This window comes from Cavia porcellus, unplaced genomic scaffold (assembly GCF_034190915.1).
Source record: "Cavia porcellus strain 051 isolate PalLab524CR breed Dunkin Hartley unplaced genomic scaffold, mCavPor4.1 scaffold_18, whole genome shotgun sequence".
In the NCBI taxonomy this organism is placed as follows: domain Eukaryota; kingdom Metazoa; phylum Chordata; class Mammalia; order Rodentia; family Caviidae; genus Cavia; species Cavia porcellus.
In genome coordinates, this window is record NW_026947501.1 from 33626199 (window position 1) to 33650405 (window position 24207).

The 24207-nt window shown below is 37.1% G+C and overlaps 1 protein-coding gene across 3 annotated transcripts in view; it reads left to right on the forward strand.

Moving 5' to 3' along the window:
• The window catches only part of Ctnna2 (catenin alpha 2), a 1046977-nt gene that overhangs the window by 963968 nt on the left and 58802 nt on the right, over positions 1–24207 (forward strand). For all 3 annotated transcript variants that reach the window (XM_063229641.1, XM_063229642.1, XM_063229644.1), the window contains 2 exons: positions 10079–10230; positions 20220–20333. In XM_063229641.1, coding sequence (XP_063085711.1) covers positions 10079–10230; positions 20220–20333 — 266 coding nt within the window. The remainder of the gene's footprint in view (positions 1–10078; positions 10231–20219; positions 20334–24207) is intronic.

Below are 24207 nucleotides of genomic sequence, written 5' to 3' on the forward strand. Positions count from 1 at the left end.
GAATTCTTAGCAAGTGTTTTACTACATCTTAATGCAATCTAAGTATTTAAACCACACTGATGCCAGATGAAACTGTATTTATCAAGCTAGGTTTTGACAAACACTGTGAACTAAATAAAGCATCATATTCAATTTTTTATTCAGTCCTCAAGTTTCAGAATTAAATGTGCCATCCTTTCCTCTTAACTTGAAATCCATTTGTGATTATTTTTGAAATGTTTATTTTAAACTGTAAGAAAACCTTCCAAGCAAGCAGTTTCTTTCCTGGGGACAGGAATTTGTGTCTAGACAAGAGCAGATGGATGCTCCCTGCTTCTCTCAGGGTAGTTACCGTGAGTGGAATTTAGGGTTGCTTCCCACCTCTCCTTCCAGACAGTTCTTTTTCATCTTTTATCAAACAATTCGGCTCATGGGTAATGTATGGCCTTCCGGAGCCTAAATTTGATTTTGATGTTTGAGATGTACATTATGATTTTTCAAACTTGAATTTATGAAAATGGTAGCCTGTGGGAACTCCCACAGAGAGAACAGATGACTGATGCAAACACAAGAATACTCAAGAACAGGCATGCAAGTGAGAATGAAGAAACAGGGGTACCTGGGGAGTCTTTGCTGTGACCAGAGAGGTGACTATAGTCAGCAAGTCATCAGGAGGGAAGAAGGAGCAGAAGCAGTTGGGCTATTTCAGCCCTTACATTTGAAGTCCATTGATCAGCATCTTCCAAACCAGGGAAGCAATGTCAAGGAAGAACGCAATGAAAGTCAGAATATCATTGGTGTAGACAGAGGCAGATTTAAATTTAAAGCAAGTGTGCATTGTATTTCTAGACTGCCTCTGGAACATGTTTTAAAATCATTTGAACATGCTTTACTCAAAATTTTAATTCTAGCACCTAAAATAATGTAAAAGAATTTAAGTGGTATAAGTTTGAGGTAGAAAAAATAGTCTCACAAGAAAATTAGCATAGGCTGGGAGGCTTATTGGAAAGTGTTTTATTTGATCTGGACAAACTGAGTTTGAATCTTTTTTTTAACTTTGTAACCACCTTTTCCATAGAGTCCTGACTTTAAAGATTCTCTTTCATCATGGATCAATGAAGTCAGAATAGAACACAGTGTTTAACATTGGCCTTTTTTAGCAATCAAGATTAAAAGGACAGTTACGGGAATAAATTCATCCAATCTTGTCCTGAGGGTAGATGGCATAGAATGTTCCTTATTAAAACTACAACACTGTCACAGGGATGACATGGTCCTGCAGAGGAGAGAGAAGGGCATTAAGCTGGAGAAAACTCAGTGTTCAAACTAAACTGTACCAGGTCCTCACATTGTGGAGAATTGCCACTTACTGATACACTATTTTCAGTTTAGTTCATTATACTCCAGAAAGCCTGCCTTTTGGGGGATGAGACATTGCAGTTGTACCTTCAAGTCCCATCTAAAGGATCCTGGCAGATTTCCCTGCTTTGATCAAATAAAAAGTGCGTGGATGGGTAGATATGGAGAGATGTAGTGTAAAAATGAGTGAAAGAATTATTTATTTGAATCCTTAGGCTCCAGGCACCATGATAATCTTCTTAAACACATCCCAGGTCTTTTTCTTAAGTTCTTCAAAGGCAGAAACATGTCTATATTATTTTCTACTCCATTTCTGATTCTTAAAGCACTGTCTAGATTTGTTATCAAATTGAGTAATTTTATTATTTTTTATTGAGTCTTGCTTTGCCTAGGCTGGTCTCAAACTCGTACACACAACTTATCTTTCTGGCTCAGCTTTTCAAGCAGCTTAGACACAGGCTCACACTTAAGTGCCACCACACTTAAGTGGTAATAAATTTTTTGAATGTATTATTTCTAGACTTCATGTGAAACTTGTAGGATAACTGTCATTTTTTCCTGTTTTACACTGAGCAAACTGCAGCTCCACTTTGTTAAGTTGTGTGAAATCAAATATTAAGATTTTTAGAACAAATAAATATACCATAAAACTAGACCTAGAATTGTTGTTACAATTGATATTTTATTGTATCTTGATAATATCTTTCTGAGAGTGTTATAGCTTGTGTCTGGATGTCCCCCAAAGGCTATCATAGATACGGCTTTCTCAGAGGTGGCTGAATCTAGACTATATATGGCTGGAATTGGTTCATAGTACAGTGCTAGGCCCAAGGGCCCTCGGATTCGGCTTGTGAGTGCTACCCACCCTAAGCAGCCTGGATAAGATATAAGGAATGGAAAGAGCTGTGGTCATCTCTTGCTTGCTTTTTTATCTTTTGCCTGCCATGAACTATTTTTTTCCTCTGCAATGTTGGTATGCCTTGGCACCTTGACTTGGAATAAGCCAATTATGGACTGAAACTTCTAAAAACAATGAGCAAAACAAACCTTTCTTTCCTTTAAATTTGGGTGTTGCATATTTTGTTTCAACAATGAGAAAAAGGGAACTAAAACAGATAGCTTATTGTTTATTGCTGGCATAAAATAGTATATTAATTATCTATTTCTATGTAATAAACACTCCAAGTGCGACATCTTAACATCACATTAATTACTTCAGTTTCTGTGGGCCAGAAATCTCACAGTGGCTTAGCTCCTGACCTTCCACAAGGCTGTAGTCAGGATGGTGGTCAGAGCTTTAGTCATTTTGAGGATCAAAATGAAAATTTCACTTCTGGATACTCATGTGCTATGGAAGACCTCACTTTGTTGTTTGGACTGAAGGTCCCAGTTCTTTCTTGAGTGTTCGCCAGAAACCTCTATGTTACATGCTATGTGAATTTTTCCATAGAGCAGTGGTTTTATTCATAGTAAGCAACCGAGAGAGAGAGAGAGAGAGAGAGAGAGAGAGAGAGAGAGAGAGAGAAAGAGAGAGAGAGGAAAGAGAAAAGCTCAAAGAAGCCTGAAACCCAACCCATTTTATAACTTTATCACAAAAAGACATACTATCTTTGGCCATATTCTGTCAATGAGAAGACAGTTGCTAGTACCAGCTTATATTCAGGTGAGGGAATTAATGCAAAGACATTTTTACCAGGAAAGTGACCTCTTTCCTGGACATTGCAGAACCTGTCTTACCACCGTGTAGATTTTTCATTGTTAAAGTTGGGAGGCACAATGATGGTGATGAGTAGTATATTCAGGAAAAAATATTGAACTGCATAGACAAATATGGCAAAATGAACTACAAAAGAATGTGTTTGGTTTCATGAACTGATTTCCTTATGCAGTGGTTTCCAGAACACAAAAAAAATATTGAGTCAAGATAGATCCACGCAGGATTGGCCAACAGAGGGCAAAACAAGAGAAGAAAAATGTTAGCGAAGCTAGAGACTACAGAAGAAAAGACTAAGATTGACTCGAGGTCCTTGGAGCAGCGTATTGAAGCAGAAGCAGACAGATTAAGGAAACTGCATAAACAAATAAGATTGGAAAATGATACATATGTGAAAGATCACAACGTGCACATCAAGGAAAGTAATGCCATTGTTAGAAAAAAATTGCATTTGCTTAGGTGTAGAGTTCAAGTGTTAATTTCCTAATCTCAGAAAATACATATCTAGCTGCAAAGAAAGGTACACCAAGTGTTAGGGTGCATGTGTAAATTCAGGGTCAAAATGAAGAGTCTGGGCAGTACAGGAACTCTTGGCTTCAAGACTTCACTCACCCTTATACCTTGTAGGGGATGTATATCTACATCTAGTGGAGGACATGATTCTGTCATTACATAGAAAAATGAAGTAGTATTCAAGAGGCAGTTGTATATGCCCATTTGATTACTTTATGTCTAGTAGGTAAACCTCTCATTCAAGTGTCCCTGCAAAGGTTAGGAACTCAAGATTCTGAAAGACCTTCTTATGAAGGAAAAATTGGACTTTTAACACCATCTAATAACTCATGAGCATGGAGTTATTTGCTAAAATTACTAAACTAACATAGAATTATGGAAAGCATCTATAGAGTATCTTTCTTTGTTTTTGAAGTGTACAGGTGTGTCACTAAATCGTGTTGGATCAGCTCCCACTTCTACAACGACTGTGACTTGGCTCAAACATATTCTTTACAACCGACTGTGCTTCAAGAGTGTTCAGAAATATCAAGATGCATCTAGCACCTTATAAAAGCCAGTCAGACTTCCCTTTGGGCAAACTTACATCCTCAGTGGTTTATATCATCCTGTTAGTTACTATCTCTTCACCTCTCCTCTACTACTAGGGGCTATCTGCCTTAATCCTTGACAATATCAGCTAAAAGCTATTTTAGAGAAAAGGGGCTTTATCTATAGGAACAATATCAAGTAGCCACTTTGTGGTGTAGGGTACTGGTGGCAAACTATGAAACAGGTGCTATATTAGGTATTCTGCGCTCTCTCTTTTGACATGCAAGCCAAGTTGCCCCAGCACCCAAGAACTGGATAATAGATTTTTTTTCCCTAAACCAGAATCTTAGTATTAAGGTTTAATATCAGTGTTGCACTTCGCAATAAGTAAGTGGGTTTTAGGTTGTAGTTTGGGCACTTGGTCTCTAAGAATTTTGTCATTACTGGTGTTAGGGATACTGGGAATCATCTCAGAGTTCCCTCAGATTAATTAACCCCATTTACTCTGATAACACCTACTACTTTAGCTAAGGTGACTTACTGCAAAGCTCAATTTCTGCAATGTGGGCAATAGTGCTGTAGTAATTCCCGAGCTGGAATGAACCACATTTCCATTCCAGTTCTAATACATTGTCTAATCATGGATGCAATTCTGAGTCTTTCCCTTTGCTCAGTGGTGAAGCTTTTGCCAAAGAGGCTTAGCGATTCAGTGATCTCAGGCTCAGACTTCTGAAACATCCCCAAAGAGTAAACCTAGAATGTCCACTAATAATTTCCTTAGAAACTTATGAAACTGATAAATTGCTGTGACAACATGGAGTGATGATTTGAAAAAGAGAGAATGAGAAACACAGTTCTACTCATTTTGTTCCTGGCATGGTCAGTGATCAACAGATTCTTCCCTTCATTCCATTCTTCCACTTTCATTTTTACTTTTATTTATCATTTTTCTCTGTGACAGAGCATGAAGAGGGCATAAGAGGCAAAGAAAGAAGAATATATGGGTTTTTCCTAAAAATGACTCATATGTAAACAGTTAACACACACAAATACCAGAGAACAATCCAGCATAATGTTCCAAGTCTGCAATGGTGTGTGTATGTTTAGGATGCTACAAATTGAAAACAAATATGATTTGTGATTTTAGGGATTAAAGAAGGCTACATGATAGGCAGTTAATTTAAATACTGGAAATTGAAGACTGATACACTTCCTTCACAGGACCAAAGAGAAAGAAGTGTATTTCAGAATGACAGAATAAGTTCTTCATGGACATGTTGGAATGATACACTTTGTTCCCCTATCATATTTGGAGGTATAGTCATAATTCAGTTTAATGGAAAACATTTGAATGTATATAGAAACAGTGGCACACAGAGAGAGAAATTGTAGCTAAGTTTCACATGGTTACAGTGTCATAAGATACATGGTTTCTATCTTGTTGAAGAGGTGCTACAGTTCCCTCTACACTGTAGGGAAGCATTGACTGTCCAAAGTGGCTCAGAGGCAGTGGGCTTGGCTGGCTGTTTGGCTCAATCTCTGGTTAACCTTGGACTGTACCTGATGGTTGTGAGAGGTCCTTTTTTGCCCTTTTGCAGAGCTTCTCATTCATTTAACTAACTCACGCTGTGCCATGAAACCTTACCCCTATGTCTCTGAGGAGAATTTGTTCCATCACTTCCTCACCTATGGTTTAGGATCTCCATCAGCTCTAGAATTATGTGACCTTGGTTTTTATATGCATACTTAACACTGATTTTATTACTCTTGTATTATCATTTTTTTTGGTGGCCTAGTGTGCAGTATGCAATTAGAAGTACAACTAGAATTTAAAAGTGTATTCTCCACTTGGATCACCTGTTCAGGGTGAGCTTTTAAGAGTAATTCAGCATTTCTGATAAATAATGGAAAAGCAGTGTCTATTTTTTTTGGATGTGATTCAGAAAATAGAAAGAAGCTTCTATTTGTATAATCTGATATCAGAAACCCTTTTAATACATAATGTGCAAATTGCAAAAACAAAGCTATGTTTTGTCCTAATTAGCGAGAAACTGAACAGTGTCATATTTGAAATAGTCTGAAACTTTTTCTGTCTCAGTATTACAACTAGGGTGTTTAATATTTCAGAATCAGACAATGATAGAATAGTTCACAGTTAAACTTGTACATTAGGGGCTGGGGATTTAGCTCAGTGGCATAAGCACCCGCCTTGCAAGCAGGCGATCGTTAGTTTGATCCCCAGTACCGATAAAAAGAGAAAAAGAAAAAAAAATTAAAAAAATAAACTTGTACGTTAGGTTCTTCTAAGCTACACGATTTTTTAAATGCACATTTGTTTTTCTGACTTACTACTCTTAGAAAAACAAAACAGGATAAAACTAAATCAGGAAAGTGAGTCACGATGTGAAGAGCAAAGCCAGGCTGGTTCAGGAGTGTTGGCACGGGCACAGTCCTATACACATAAGCACTGACAGCGCTTATGAGCAGAGCATAGAAAATAACCTCTTTACCATTTTCCCCACACTGCTTTTAAAACCTTGACGTTATTTACATTCCAATATCTTCCTAAGAGGGCCTGATTTCCATCCTCACTGACAAGGGCAGGTCAGTAACAATGTTGTTCACACCAATGCTCTCCCATCCAGCCTCGCAAAGGAGGTCCCGGCTGCCACAAATAGAACAGCTACCCCCAAATTCCAGGTTGCAGCCCACCTCTCAAGAAAATGCTACAGGTTTTACTTTTCCTCTCTCTCCCTTGAGTCTAGAACAGGTCACCAAGTGACTGCAGCAAGATCTCCTGTCACTAATTGCTGTTCACTTTCATTTTTTTTTTAGGGTAACCTTGTGCAGATACAGCACACCAGTATCCCTTCTGTACCCCTTTACACTCACAGGGCCTTACAGCAGATGGAGGGATGTGCTTGGGGGTGGGGTGTGGGGAGGAGAAGATGCAGCCTAACTCAGCTCTCCAGCTGACCTTTATTAAGGTAGACTGCTAAGCACCTGATCATGGAATTTCTAAAGAACTTCTCTGCTTAATGCTATTGAGCAAATCGGTGTCTGTCCAGTCCATGTGACAGAACATTTCTGAGCCCTATTTCCCAGCCTATTGTTCACTTCTGAGAATAATTTTACTAAGTATTTGAATTATAAGTACATAAATTTTTGAACTGTAAAATACTTTGAAGATACAAAAGTAGCAGAGACTAGTAAAACAGATGCCTCCCAGCACCTCAGAGTGTAAATACTGTATTTCTACCTCAGAGGTAAATACTGTATTTAACTCAGTCCATTATGTCCTCTCAGAATACAAGAACCTGTTTTAATTATGCACACTACTCTGTGTTTTCAAATTTCTCAAAAATGATCTTAGTTTGTTTTGCTTTTTCGGTCAAACTTTCACCTTGGACTCACTTTATGACACTGGCTGTCCCCAAATTCCCATGGTTGGTCCATCTCTGTACACTTCCTGGGAATCTGAAGTGAGTGCTTCCCAGTAATTCCTTCTGAGGTGGAGGAGTCGGATAAATCTGGGGTACCGTTCATTAAGAAGATTATGTGAGAGCAGTTATCCTCATATTTTGTATAATTTTATTCTTCTTAACTTTTAGGATATGTGACCTAAGAAGAAACAGTTGATCAGAACCACAAAGACACACAAAGACATACATTCCATGACTCCAGTGTAGTGTTCCTCAGCCTGCCTAGTCCACTAAGATTTGGCCATCCTGTAGCTTAAATTTTTTCCCCCATTTACTGTTGAGGATTGGAAAGCTTCATTTTTCAAGATTTTTTGTCAAAATGCAAAAATGATACATATTTAGTCTGGGTTAGAACAGTTCTCGTTTCCCCATGTGCTGAGTAAAATTATCATGCTTTAGTTTGTTTGGCTACCTCCACTGCCGGTATGAAATGATATCTCACTGTTTCCGCTGTCACTTTGCAATTATTCATGAAGTCAAGCATCTTATTGTATATGCATAAGTAACCCAGATTCCTATGAACATAGTGTGCTAATCCCCTGTCAGTTTTTTCTGCTTGTTTCTGATTGGTTTGCAGGTGTATTTATTCTCTACATGTGTAAGTGTGCTAATCCTTTTTTAGTTGTACAATAGGGACAGACAATCCTATTCATATATGTGCCACCTTATATTATGTAAAGCTGTAAAATCATTGATGTTCCTGGTTATGGTGGCTTAGTCATCAAACAGAACAGAATTAATACGACTCAGAGGATTCAGTTTAACAAAGGGAATTTGTAGTTTTATATAAGGAAAATATCCATCTCCAAATGTCAAATGAGTACAAAGATACTTTTGTGCTAAGGAAGGCCAATTTCAATTATCTATATTTTTCAATCATGCAAAAAGATTTGTTCCCAATACAAAAGGATGCTTGCAATACCTTGAATTTAATGTGTTGGTTTTTTGAAATGCTGTTTTTAAAATTTTGTTTGTGATTGATATATAATCATTGTATGTATTTATAGTACCCAAACATCAGTTTAACACATTGGTTTTAGAAGTGTAGTTTTTTTGTAATTTTAATTATAATCCTTGTATAATCATTGTGCACATTTATAGGACCCACTGTGAAGTTTTCAAATAGGTACATACAGCATAATGATCAAATCAGCATAATAGCTTATCAGTCATCTCAATTTTATTTGATTCGTATTTGCATCAGTACAGCTCAGGATTCTTCAGATTCTTTCTATCTAGATGCAGCTTAAAATCCCAAATGAAAGTCATAATATTGCACCTGCAGAAAGGATTCACACTATTTATGCTTTGGTTTTGATAGTTTCTGTTGAAGAACTTGATATTCTATGTCCCTCTAACCTCCTTTTCCTTTCCTTCTTTTTTTTTTTTTTAATATTTGACTTTTCTGGGTAGAAATACACTTTTCTAGGAGTATTTTATCTCACATGCTCTGATGCTAGAGAGAAAAGTAATTTAGCCAGTTTCTCACACCAGGTTTAAAATGGATGTTACCATCTTCATACAGGATGAAAATAATCATAAAGACAAATCAGGCATAAGAGTTCACAAATGGAAATAGATGAATGATGTTTCTATTTTATTTTCCTTGTAAATAAAATGAACTGTGCTTTTGGCTTTTGTTTGCCAATTAATTGTTACTAGATAACAGCTGAGAAAATTGAATTATAATTTTTGAGAATCAGTGAATCAGTAGCGTTTTCTAAGTAGTCCGTTGATGTATTCAAGGTATTCCACTGTGTTCATTTTCTACACACCTTCATGGGGTATGCAGGTGTCCCTGTGAAAAGAAGAGGGTGTCAGCATTTTGAAAAACTACCTGTGCATATTCTTTGACATCAAGTGATCCTGATGAAATGGAACACTTTCTCTTTGAGCTTGCTAATCATCTCTTTCTGTATGTCTTTCAGCTGAGTATCATGTGTTTTGCTTGTTTCCTCTTAACAGTCTTACAGAATCGCTTATTTTCCATTGCAAAACCCTCCGCAATCCCTGCATTCTGGACAAAAACAGAATGTATGAGATTGTATTACTCACCTGCTCTCTGGAAGCCATGTGAGCTAAAGTCTTCTGTTTCACCAGCTATGACTATATTTTCTGATATTAAAAATTTATTGATGATTTCATTCAATATTTTTGTGTGCATTATCCTACCGAATCCAGGAACAGAATCTTTGTATATATTCCAGACAGAAAGCCAGGTTTGCAAGAGTTAAGGAAAACTGGCCACCGTTTCAGTTGGTAACAAGTAGTTATGAAATTCAACTCAGGCTATCATACACTGTGCCCTGCTACCTTGGATGGCTTTCATGAATCTTCTTTTATGCAAACCATGTTCCTCTGCTACATAAGAAGCATAAAGACTTCTACACTGGGCCCAGCCCAAACTATATCGTAGGACCCGCATCCCTGCCCGAGGTCTATAAAGAAAGATAGTACAAGAAAGACTGCTTAACCCTCTGCTTTTCTCTTTGTGTGCCAGTGATGCCACGCTTTGCTGAACAAGTCGAGGTTGCCATTGAAGCCCTGAGTGCCAACGTCCCTCAACCATTTGAGGAAAATGAGTTCATCGATGCCTCTCGCCTGGTGTATGACGGTGTTCGGGACATCAGAAAGGCTGTGCTCATGATCAGGGTATGTGAGGCCTCTTTAACGCAGAGCCGAACAAGAGGAACTCCAAACACTTAATATCCTCTTCATTTTTAAATTACTCGGTATAACCTGGTAAGTTCTTGTGCTCCTTATTTAGTCAGACCAGGTGGACTTTCTACTTACAAAAGGATGAGTGATCCCCACAACCCCAGATTTGTACACAATATCCTAAAAGGTTTTGCTCACCTGAATTATTATTATTTCCTAAATTTTGTATAATTTAGGGCCAAGTCTGCCACATTCTATATGGGCTTACATTGTCTTCTTACCAGATCAGAGGATCCTGGGTTGGAAGGAAATGAAGATCACTCAGATTTGAAGTGTTAGTATAGTAACCGTATTATAGATAGTTACTTTCTCCTTATGAATGTAATTCAAACATTATGAATAAGACTAGTTAGCCTTACATCAAAGCTCCCCCAGTCACCCAGATAACTAGCCTCCCAACCTCAGAGCTGTGGTGTCAGGAAGGTGTGAGTTTTCTGAAACATTACCTGTGTCATTACATATAGTCTCAAAGACACACATTATAGTTGACTTAAAACTCACGCTGTACCTCTTGTAATTTGTTTGGTCATCCAAAATATGCCTGATCTATCTCTAAAACACGTAACTCTCCTCATTTCATTTAATTGCTGTATAATATTTCATTTTAACATTTCCCCCCTTAACAACATTTTAACACAGTAGGGTACAGTTTTATTAAACCTAGAACTCTTTCTTCATATAAACTACATATGCAGAAGAGTAACTGATAGCACAGACACAATTAGGGTTATTCTGATTGAAGCAGAGAAGAAGCATCTGTGATATTGCTTTCTGTTATATTGAATTCAATGTAATTATAATAGAAATCATATTTTAAATTTTAAAAGTTCTAGGATAGGCATTAAACAGCAAACAAAAGGGCCAGGAATATAGCTCAGTGACAGGGTACCTGCTAGCAAGAACTAAGTCCTGAGTTCTATTCTTGGTACAAAAAAAAGCAAACAAAAAAGACCCAAATGAAATTCATTATGACCTTATTAATATATTTCCTTTTGTCAAAGGTATCAGTAGTGTTATCATTTCAAATATTGCGCCAGCCACATTTAAATCCCTCAGTAGCTGCATAGGCCTAACAGCTAGTGTACCAGAGGTGCCAGCCCTTGATAATATCTGCACGTGCAGTACCCTGAGTTGTCTCTGAGATCATCCTATGTCTGCTGAGCTCACAGAGGAAATCTCTCAGAAGAATCTTCGAGCACCTAAACCTGCACATCCTTTGCCAAAGCCAAGCTACCAAGGAACCTTACAGTACAAGGAAAGCCACCTTCTTCGTTGTCTTTAAGTAGTCTCTCGGGTATTTGTAGAAGGATCTCTGAAGTATTGCTTTCCTTGGGCAATACATCCCAAGTTCTTTAAGGATTTCAGATATAGCGTAGATTTTTCTCCATTCCCTAGGGTTCCTAAAGCCGTGAAATTCAGACACAGTCCCCTTTGACAGTCATATTCAGGGCACAACCCAGTGCTTCTGAAGTGGCTCCAGAGCCTGGAGCAGAGGCACCACCAGAAAGGATGTTTTACTTTTATTGACATTGGTTATCTAGTAAAATACCTGGCCTCCTCCACTGGAGAACCTAAGCACTACCTTCTGATGTTGTCTCTAAGCCACCAGTCTTTCTTTCATAACAATCTCATGGTCAATTCCTAAAGGGAATAGGATTTGATACATTGTATCAGGCCGTGCTATAATTACTTAACAATAAGGAGTTGAAATTTGGAATATGGAGACTGTAATTTCCTGTGCTTTTAACTTGACTGTTTTATACCGTAAGAGTCTGACCATCTTTCCACCTTGACTGAAATGTTCGCTCTCCACATTCACCTTTCAACAGTAATGCCCCTATTTTTTAATTACCTACAACTGTTTTATTACACTATTTTTAATTGTCTACTACTTCTTCTAGAATGTGAAATTTGAGAAGGAAGTGACTGTCTTTTCCCCCCTTCATTAGAACGCTTTGAATGACACAAATCTCTATGTATTTGTGTTTGTCCTATGTATGTGTGTGTGTGTGAGAGAGACAGAGAGAGAGAAAGAAAAAGAGAGGGAGAGAGAGGAAACACACACACACACACAGAGAGAAAGACAGAAAGAAAGAGAGAGAAAAAAAATAGGTAGAGGAAGTGACAGACAGACATTCCTTTGAAGTTGGGCAGATGACAAAGAAAAAATGATTGACAACACAGAAGGAACGAATAACCTTTTGAGCTCATAACAAATTAGATCATTTCCTTCATTGCCTTCTAACTTGTAAAATAAGGTAATAGAGCATGAGAGTTACGTTCTCAAAGCATTTGGCACTAAACCCCACTATAATCCTCAAGACATATCCCCTCTCTTGCCATTTTTCTGCTTTGTTAGCCTTCATATTTTTGTGACATCCATTTATCTGAGAGGCTGACAAAGTTTATAGCCATCATTCATTTATTTATTCATGAGCTGTAAAAAAAAATCCCACAGTTTTAGATAAAATGGCATATCGTCATCACATGAACTATCATTTCTCCATCTCAACATTTCGAGTGATTTGATCAGACGAACTTCTCACCACTTATAATTTAGGAAGAAATAAATGTACGGTGTTTTTTTTTCTTTTTACACTTCTTCCTTTTGGCACACAAATGGCTTCATTTTGTAGATAAATAATTTCTTGGTTTCTTCTCTGAATATGATTAAGTGTACATTACACACAAAAATTCCATTGTACAGAATCAGGAAAAACTATTGGACAGTGAGATCCATTTATTTTCTAGCATACCATACTGTGCCCTTCCCAAAGTATTGACTGCACTTTGAAAAAGAAAGAAATGTTTTTAAAAAGGAAATACAGACAGGGCCTTGAAGGGTCAAATTCTCCATCAGCTTGCCTCTCAGCAATCAGTACATACGTAATGGAGATGTTGGTATCTGAGATGTCCAGGCCAGCTCCAAGCAACCAACTAAAGTAGATAAAGCTTGCTGTTCAGTGTTCCCATTTCACCTTCCAGGACCCTAATTCTCACTCAGGTCTACACTTTGGCTACTTCACAATTCTGTATTTTGTGTGCATCTTGCTAAAGCTGGTGCTGTGTGGTCCATCATATATATGGGAGTTTTCTGGTTATTCTTGTAGAGTAGTTTGAAAATGACCAGGTGTATCTGGTAGGCCAGTATACAGTCAAGTCTTATCAATTACAACAGTTTTATAAATTCACTCTTAACACCAAATTATGTAATAATGAATTATTGTGCCTAGGAGAAATAGAAAATTAGGCTCCAGTCAGCCTCTGGTTATATTTTTATGAATTTCTCAACACACAACCCCCCTGTTCCATATGTTTTGTTTAAAGACATTTATTTAGTATATATTACTGATACACTAACATTCATCTCAAAGTCACTGGCACTAATTACTGGATCAAAACTTATCCAAGCTAGTGGAGGCTCGTGCTTCCCTACTGACATTTGAAGACACTAGATAATAAACAATTCATCATTATTCTTGGGGACTAATTTAAGCAGAAAGTTAGCAACCAAAAGGACAAAGAATGTGACGCAATGTAAATGATGGAAAGGACACTTGTTTCAAGTATAAGAAGGCAGCTGATGGTGTTGTTTGACTTTAGCTGAAGGCATTAGTGTTGGGTGATGGAAACTTTTTACTCTCCTGTGTCTGGAAATAACTACACAGCACCATGATTTATTTTGGATATTAGAAATACATTTTAATAAGGAGGCAAAATCATAAATAAGGAATCTGCTAATAATGAGGACCAAGTATATAATTGAAATACAGATTTAAAGACTTTGTATTAAAAATAAATGGTAAGGTAGGAGTAACGATGCCTTGACACTGGGACACCTACATTTGACAACAGTAGCTTCTCCTTATAGCAACCCAGGAGAGGCTACAATGCTACTTCTGCACTAAATGTTAATAATTGAAACATATTAATTTGTTGGATCTGATGCTTTCAAAGACAGAGTAAGAACATAATAAGGACTAGGTTCAGATGAAGATCTCTATTGCACTTTCACATCTCCCAAACTGTGCACGAAAGTGCCCTGAAATACTGTAAGATATTTTAAACTTCCAAGAGTAACACATAGAGATCTCTTAGATTCCATGTGAAATATTACCTGGAGGTTGTTTCAGCGTTAGACATCAGGTTGACACATAATTTTTGATGATATGGTATTGTTGTGGAGCTGAGTATGTGGTGATCATTGTGATAGAAAGCAATTTTAGTAATCAATAGGTGTCCGTTTTGATCTCAAGGTCTGGGAAATAGTAACTTGGTGTTAGATCACAAAAATGGATAAGTTGCTAGAACTAAACTGCTTAATTAGCATACCTGTTAAGGATATTTGTTTTGAGGCCCTAGGCATTGTAAGAACATTACTGAACATTTGAGGCTGTGAAGAAGTGAAGTTTGGAACTTAGAGTTTAGACAACCTGGAGGTCATCGATATGCTAATTGTTTTTTCACCTGTCAGTTTCTTTATCTGTAAATGGAAACAAATATTCCATAGTCAATAAAGGACTATCACAGATGTAACACTTAGGAATTTTCAAAGCAATATTTCTTCTCCTCATCCTGCTGAGATGAAGCTAATCTTTATGTAATTGAATACTGGATTTGAATTCAAGCAAGTCAACAGTTTTAAAATTGTAAAGCAAGGAGCCAATATTTGTCATAAGTAGAAAAATGGCATTAAGATGCGTTATATGCATGTACCAATGCCACACAAAGAACATAAGCATTTTGCACTGTAAACATATAATAATCAATAAAGAAAAGGTGGAAAAAACTTTAGGAGCTCTCTGTGTGATAAAATCTTGCTTAATATAAGTTGTCATTGTCTAGCTAATCAATGGAGTCTCATTAGATTGCTAGATTATTTTGGTGGTTCCTGTTAATTTAACACAATCTGATATTTTTAAAGTGTTTATTCAGTTTTCATCATTCAATTAACACATATCTTTTGAATACCTAACTAGATGCCCCACAGTGTTGGAGGATCCCTACATCCAGAGGTGAACAAAGCACACACAAGTCCCTGTCCTCGCAGCATTGCTATCACTTTTGGAGGAGCTAGAGAGTACCCAAGTACATATAATGCTAAATATTGTGCTCTGGGGAAAAGCCTGGCAGTAACGAGGAGAGACCAAAATAAGGTTGGGCATGAATTTTATGAAAGGTGGTAAATGGTTGGGTAACATTTGAAGAGACTTGAACAAAGAGGAAGGGAATAAGCCATGAAGTTCTGGGAGTAGCAGATTTCAGACAGGGGAAATGATGACTACCCCAGCTGGAGAGTGGAGCTGAACAGAAAGCTGAGAGCCAAGGTGAATGAGATTGAGCTATTGGAGCCTTATGAGCAAGGGAATAGCATTAACTGATTCACATGTTAGTGGGACCATACTAGCTATGCTGTTGTGAATATAATTTAGGGAGCAGAGATCAAACTAGATAGATTCATTAGGAGGTCTCTAGAGTAATTCAAGCGAGAGATACAGTACTTGGGGCCAATTGGTTTTGACGTGAGAATTTTTTAATAATACTGATTTTAGATCTCTAATTGTATTTTTTATGCTGCAACCCACTCCAGTGGTATAGAGCTCTGTTGGGAGATGTTTTCCTGTATGTTGCCCCAGATCTCCTGCCAACCTATATTTTTATTTCTTCTTTCAGACAAATTCTCACATATATTTGAGTATTTTCTTTAAATGGTCCTTAATATGTTTTACATACAGGTGAAACAACTCTGGTTTCAGCATTGTCCAAGGGAAACATCTCTGAATCATCAACATTTGCTCACTTTGTTTCTGTATAGAGGTGTCTTTGTTACTTCTCTCGTTGCTGAGACAAAACACCCAACACCCAGAGTTAAAGGAGAAAGGTTTATTTGGCTCACAGTTTGTAAAGGTTTCATTTCATAATCAGTTGGCTCCCAGACAAGTGGCATGACAGGGGCATTGCAGAGGAGAAGGAGCCTATGGCAAATTGGCAAGCAAGAGCAGATTAGCACCATTTCTGTCCATCGTACTCATGTAGTCTACCTGCCCTAGGGTGGGCATAGCACACACACCCTTAACACAAGCCACAATCATGCCAAATCAATCAGTAGACTGATTTAATAATCATACACCCTTGATCCCCGCACCACACACTCTCGATTCAGCCACCTTAGAAATATATACATCTCAATGACTGTATGAGGTTTTGGCTGGACATCTAGACACAAGTCATAACAAGAGGCTATTGTAGAGACTGAGTAGAACAAGCTTGTAGATTGATCCTGTTGTTCAGCTGATGTGTAGTGTGTATCTGGACCAGATATAATCTTGGGCTTCTGTAAATGGGCATAAATTAATGAGCATAAGTTGCAGATTTATAGGAGATTTTGGAGGCTGGATGCTTTGTGACATTTTTCAGATTAGACTCAGTGCCACATCCTGATAAAGAGGAGCAAATTACAGAAAGTTGTTTTTGTTTGTTGTAAAAAGGCCTCTCTGGGTTTACCTCAGAACAGAGATGAGGCATGATTTTTCATCTATAGCCTCATTCCATTGAGCCATGCATTTAAAAAAAATTCTTTGCCTTGTAAGGCTCATTTGTAAACAACTCCAATTTTGTGTGTCTCTTCTAAAATATGGAGGTCTTTGATTGACCAAAAAACAAATACCCATACTTTCAACATTGCGTAATTAAAAAAAAAAAATAGCAGTATGAGTAGAAGACACATTTGCATGTAATTAACCAACTACCTATGCACAGAATTATTTATATAGCTAGCTTGGGGGAATTTTCTACATGTTTCATGCACATGAAAATGTTTTAAATTTGTCCATTTGGTGGTATTTTTGAGAGTTAAGAACATGGACTCTGAACCCTCAACTTGTCCCCCAGTTTTGCCACTTCCTGAGTTTGACCCCTTGAATATTTTGTTTAATGATGCTGAGCCTGTTCATATGCCTGCAGAATAGATATTACAAAATTCATTTCATTAAGGATTGAATTTGTTATCTGAATGCCTATCCCAGTGGGTGATAAACAATGACTGTCATTGTAGTTATTAGGTGTTATGTTTTATTAACCTTGCTCATTATCAGTATTATTCATAGATTTAGTTCATTTTGAGATCTTTCCAACAGTTGTGAGTAGCAGGGCTGGGCCTAAATCACTCACTTCCCCCTGGACCCACATCTGGGTTATTATTTTTTATTTAAAGTATTTTCTCTGCTTTGGTTCTGAGGCTACAGTCACTTACAAAAAGCCATCGTCATTAGCCTCACGTTGCCGGTTTGGGTTTGTCACTGACTCCTGTGCTCAGGGCACAGATCACAGAGGCGTTTGGACACAGTGCTGTAGGACCTGTCACATTCTACTCCTTTTCTGTCCACTAAGGTTTTTTATTTTGCTTTTTTCTTTCCCTTTCAAGAACTAATGATGAAAAGTGCTTGTAATCTTGTCATCTCATCTATCAGCAGAATTTACCAACTTGCTGTAATTGTTTCTCGGTACATTTCAGAAGAGTGAGGATAAGCAGAGAATTTTATCTCTGTCCACAATAAAAATGTGACCAGTTATTTGAACCAGGTTCTGCCTACCCCAGCCCCCATTTAATTAATAGAATATTGGGACAAAACCTTTTTTCTTTCCCATTCTTTTAATATTGCTATAAAAGAAAATTGAACATGTGTAGATGACTGAGAGAATGTTAATAAGGTTGATGGCAAGAAAGAAGAAAAAGCAACAGTAGCATGTGAAACTATGGGAAATTACTAAGCATAAAGGGATATTGTTATGAAGGACCCCATTTTATGCCTGTCTGACCAATCTCAAGGCTTCATCAATAACCACACCTAATTAATTGCATGGAGGCAGCCAAAGGGATCAGGACAATAAAGACACGTCCTGAATGGGGACTGAGCCACTGCATTCTCACTACTGCTGGTGCTTGTGGTCTGTTCTTTTGAAAGGCACAGCACTGGAAGATTTTGTGTTGACAGTTGAGCTGCAAATCTAACACTGTTATTCCCTGTTGTCCTTGTGTAAGATCTTTTTTTACTTCTTGAGCATGTCCCCTGGGGCTAACAGAGCACAACAGTTTAGAGTACTCACTTGAAATTGGCTAACCTAATGCTTTGTGTAGGTATTTATGCCTCAATGTCTCAATTTATTTGTCTGTAAAATGGCAAAAGTAGTGTTGATATCATAGGAGTGTTAAAAAATCTTCCTGAGTCTGTGTGTAAGGTATTTAGAAAAAAAACAGTGACAGATACTTAATGAACAATCAATGCTTATTATTTGGTATCACTGTCATTAAAGTTGTGGAGGCATTCTTACTGTATAGCTTATAGATTCATTTTTATCTGTGTGTGTGCACCTGTGTGTGTATGTGTGCCTGTGTGTAGGGGTGTGTGTGGGGGGGTGTTAGGGAGGCTCCAACCCTGGACTTTTCCACTGAGCTACATCTACAGCCTATTTATTCTTTTACGAAGGGCCCTGCTAAGTTTCTTAGACAGAACTTGATCTTGAAATCCTTTGTGTAGCTTTTTAGAGTGCCAGGATTACAGGAATGTCTACCATCACTATCTCTCATTCTTATCTTTTCTCCAACAGACATTATAGATGAAGAAGAATGTTAATATAACACTAAAGTAAGCCATTCATATGCCATTGTATATTCTAGTTGTTAACTTGTAATATGAAAAAAAATAACACACACAGAACCACAACTGTCATTACAATGACAAATAAAGTAGTGTGTCTAGAGTTAGCCATACTTGCATGCTTAAGTCTAAATTCTGGTTTTGTTGATAAATACTTCAGGGACATGGGGCACACTGGTTTAATGTGTTTCTTTTTATTGCTAAATAGAAAATGTCCTCTCTTGCACTGTCCTTATTCGAGTGAAGCTGACATTACATATGGAAGAATTTTTAATCCTTAATGGATTTTCAGTATAGTGGTACATTTCATGAATGCTTCTGTTTTCAAGCAATGTGGTTCACAAGCAGAAGTGTTTGGCCAAATTTTGTTATTGTGTGCCAACTCTGCATCTGGTTATGACTACAATTGTGGCCATTTTTCAGGCACTAACATGAACATAGCCATCTCTTCTAGAACTGTGGAACGGATTAAGTTTATGAATTGAGACATCAGTGTGATTTGTAGTCTCATTTAAAAATTGTTGAATCAGTTTATTTCAACATCCTATGCAATAATTCCAGCAAATGATTTTTAAATGTCTACTTTGTGTGAGATTCTTCTCCACATAGCACATTAGTTAACCCTCACTGCAGTCATGAAGATAGCTATTATTATCAATAACAATATATAGAGGAAGGAGCCAAAGCCCAGAGAAGTTAGGCAACTTGCTTCTAGTCACCCAGGGATTCATACTCAGGCAGTCCTGACTGTGGAGTCTACCTGTAATCGTTATACCTTAGGGTTTAGTGATCATACTCAGTATTTCAACACTTCTAACTATTGGCCTGGAGATTATCATTCTTTCTGTTTACTGAGGAAAAAAGACCCAGACCAGAGCCAAAAATGGCTTTTAGTATAAACATAGGGTTAAATTTTATTTTTGGTGTTTTTTTATGTTACAATAAATTTAGGTGGCTGGAAATGATAACCAATTCTGATTTTTCTTAAAATTAGCATTTTACATCAAGTCGTACTTAGGCCTGTAGGAAGAAATAATAAGGAAAAGAAATTTTCTGAAAACAAGCAAATAAGAACAGCACAATTTTCAGGATTTTTCCAGCCAATTCTCACCCATATAGTTTTCATTGCACTTAAAACTCTTTAAAATCTTTCTGGGATGCTCTTTAGCCTTTGCAATAAAGAAGTATGTAAATGAGAGTGAATTTATCATGTCAAAAATTCTACACATTTTTATAAAAGTTGTCTCTTTTTGTCTTGATATTTAGACCCCTGAAGAACTAGAGGACGATTCTGACTTTGAACAAGAAGATTATGATGTGCGTAGCAGGACGAGTGTTCAAACAGAGGACGACCAGCTCATTGCAGGCCAGAGTGCACGGGTGAGTGGACTCTCAGATCTTTAGTTTAGTGCAAAGGGGCTGTGCTTCCCCAAATGGTTGAGAAAAATTCTAAAGTCTAGAATTTGGAACTCAGGAGATTTGATGAGTCAGGACATAGTGCTCTCAAATGGCATTGTCGGTAGCAATTCTCATGTTACACAATGAAACTAGCCACTAGTCAGCTTGATGGCTTTTAATGGTCTGGAACAGCTATATCACTTGAAGCTGCATCTATATCAAAGCAAATTTTTATGTGAGGAATGGGTTTTATTTGGGTTGGGCATCGTGATTAGATAAATGGAGGGGACACTGCTTACATTTTATATGGGACACTCATCATTGTTGTGATTCACATCTCTAAGATTGTTAACACTATAAGAAGCAATTGAGTATCAGGGTACTGTTCTATTAGGTGATTTTTATCTCCATTCTCTGGGCTAGGATCCATAGTACTCAAGAATGCATTGGTTCATGGTCATCCAGTAGAGAAAAACACTGTCCCCATTTACCTACCTGTTGCTCGAGCTAAATATTCTGCCATGATAGAAAAAGAAATCACAGAGTTGCAGAAATATGCCAACTTCTCATAAATACTCCGTGGCATGGTCAACCTATATAAATGGACTGAAGAGCAACCTGGATTAGCTGTATCTTTTGCAGGATAGCTATAAACACTCAAGGCATGTGGTAGGTGATTAAATCCTTACAGATTACATAAGAGGGTGATAGTTACCTCTTCTTAAAGCCTCCTCAGTTTCTATGGAGCAAAAATAATGAAATTATAGAATAGCTAAGAATTAGATATTCTAATCTTCTACATAGAGAAAAATAAATTAATATGAACAATGAGGTCGAGAAGGGGCAATAATTTAGAATGAGGAGTGGGGAAACCCCATACTAGCTTAGCAGTTGGGAAATAAAATAGAAAACAATCAATCAAAGATTAAAATGAAGAGAACTCCTGGATAATGAGTCAAGAAAGGCATTTTACCTAAAATCCAACTTCTCATATGTTTTATGCCCTAATATTCTCACCCAAAGTCAAATGATAGGAGAAATGCGAAGACAAAATATTACATTAAAAACATGGCAGAATTGATGTGACACAAATTTGGGTTTCAATTATAAAACCCAGACTTAGGACCATGCTCAGAGCTATAACTTGAATTCCGACTTGAACCTTCATCTCCAGGCATCATCATCTATAAAATGTGAATCACAAACTTGATAATATTTCCTTGAGTAACACTTACTATTCAATGAAATAATAGACATAATATTTACTATGTAATAAGTATGCAAGAAAGGGCAGTTCTAGTAGTCATTACTCTTTGGAGGAGAAATCCCTTCTGATAACATAATGACTAAGGAGAAAATACACAGAAATGTATAGACCCCCTTCCTTCAAAATTCTTTGCAGACTTTATAATCTTCCCTGAATGGTAAAAACTGGGGAGGTTATAAAGCAAAGGTCTTTTTGAGACTGGGTTGGCATAACACCAAACAATTTCACCAGTAAAGTCAAATTAATCTTTAGAATGAAGAAAAACGAGCCTTCTTATGTCAGTTTCAAAGAGTAAACGTAAGTAATCCACCTAAGCCTTAATCATTTCAAAGTTCATCTCACTGACGGCTGCAAGTCAGTGCAGACAAAGTCCTAGATCAGCTGACTCATTCTTATCAAAAGCTAAGACATATCATATAACCCTCATCTTGGTTTATGAAGACCTTGCTTGATGACCTTGCTTTATGGCACAACTAGTCCACAAGGAAGATTAGAGGCTCACCATACTTCTATTTCTTGTGTTGGCTCTCAAAGTGGTGATGAGTAGAAAGAATTCAGTTGATTCCCTGTTTTTATCATTTTTTATTTCTTCACCCTATCGTCTTTTCTTGAACTTTTTTTTTTTTCCCAATTCAATGAATTTTGAACACGGTTCATGACAGTAGGAACAAACGACTCCATAATCCAGCACTTGCTAATTTGTCTTGATGGTCCATCATGTGATCAGTGTGATTAACTTGCAGCAGACAGCACTGCTTATTGAGTCAGCCTGCTTTAGCCTGTAATTATATGATGACAAATCAGAGGGCTGGAATTACGGTCGTTAAGTTGGAAATAAGAGGGTATATTGAACTGATGAGATGATAGGTGGCTGAACTTTTGACCAGCAAAGTTTGATTAAACTGGTTAAAATTGGGAAGGAGGTAAATTTATGTTTGACATAGGGAGTACGTGTTTCCAGTGGTCAGGGTTTTTTGAAATGGATAATGTGGTGGTAGTTATAGTACATGGAGGGTCTTTTCCTTTGATTCTGGGCATGGCATGCTATAAACTTTCTTCACAGGTTGACATAGTTAAAATAGATTAGTAAAAATACTTAGATACTTAATAGTCCTGATCCTAAACTATGGTCTTAGTGAAGTTGTATAAATTCAGGACAACTTTCTTAACTATTCCACGCCTCATCTCCTAAGGTATGCAAGGATGAAAGACAGATTGTTTTAAGCCTCATAATAACTACATTATATCAGGATCGATCTTATAACTAGGCAATGATTATTAAGCTAGTGATGAAGATGATATTGGAAATGCTTGCCAGTCTGACCCAATGACTACCTATACAGGCTTGAGAATACAGGCAATAATGGGAGTTTTTTTCTTAAATTAATGGGGCAACTATCTCAATTTTCCAGTTCACTTCACTGTCTGAGACTAGTAAGAATCAAAGGACCCACTGCTTAACTGCTTGTATTTATTATCCTATTTTAAAATCAAGTAAATAGAAATGGGCACATTGGGTTTTAGCCCTTCAGTTATTGTTTATAAACATTCTTGTCCTTGAAGCTTTAATGTTTAGGCACTTACTCTTTGTTTAAGAAAAGAATACCTGTTTGTTTGGGTCCTCTCTACTCCAAAATTACTTTTCCTCTGGTGAATTTAAAACTAATTATAACCAATGCTTGCTGGAGGTTTAGGTTGAATAAGAGATTTAGATGTGTTAATGATTGCTAACTTCTATGGGGGACTTGCACTTTTATTTTGGTAGGGTTTATTTCATTAGCCACAACAAGTGGTTGACTGTTCAGAGTAAAGACTGGAAGCATAAAAGGAAGAATAAGAATCCTGGGTTTTAACTGGTTATGTCCCCAGTTTGGATCCCACATAAAAAATCTGGAGATTCTAATTGGCCAGAAACCCTCAGACTCCCCTCAGTGATCACATTACAGGAACAAAAAAACCTCATTTGTTTTCTTTCCTCTTGGCTGTGAAAATAATTTTCCCTATGTTCCCTTAGCATGAGAGAATAAACAATTGTATATTTTATATTGAATTTCATTTTAATACAGGCAGCCTCTATTTCTTTTCCTAGCAAGAATGGCTTTAATGTGTTAACATTTGAAACTGCTGAGTTACAATGATAAGACCTAATTAAAAATCATGTGTTGAATTTTAATTTGATTAACTTGCAAATTTTGCAGTTTGAGATCTACTGTTTATAGATAACCTTTTTTTAAATTCCAGTTTTGGAAAAGGTCAATTATGAATTTTTAAAAGCCAAGAACATTTTAAGAATGTTTAGGAAAAGACTTCCGCTCATGGATAACTACATAGAAGAAGCAAATGTAATAATACTTGCACTCAGGTCACATATCATTAAGTGCATTAGGTGGGTCAAGTACCCTTGGAGTTGAAATAACATCTTACTTTGCAAATCTGTTTTGAAGGGGCCAGAGATTCATCAGAATTTTGTCTTTTGAAAATGTTTGGCAGATCTGTCAACTTTTCTTGAAATACGGTGAAACAAAGAATAGAAAAGGTTTAAGCAGTCAATCAAAAGGTATTTATTGAGTTGCTGTTCTAAACAGGGCA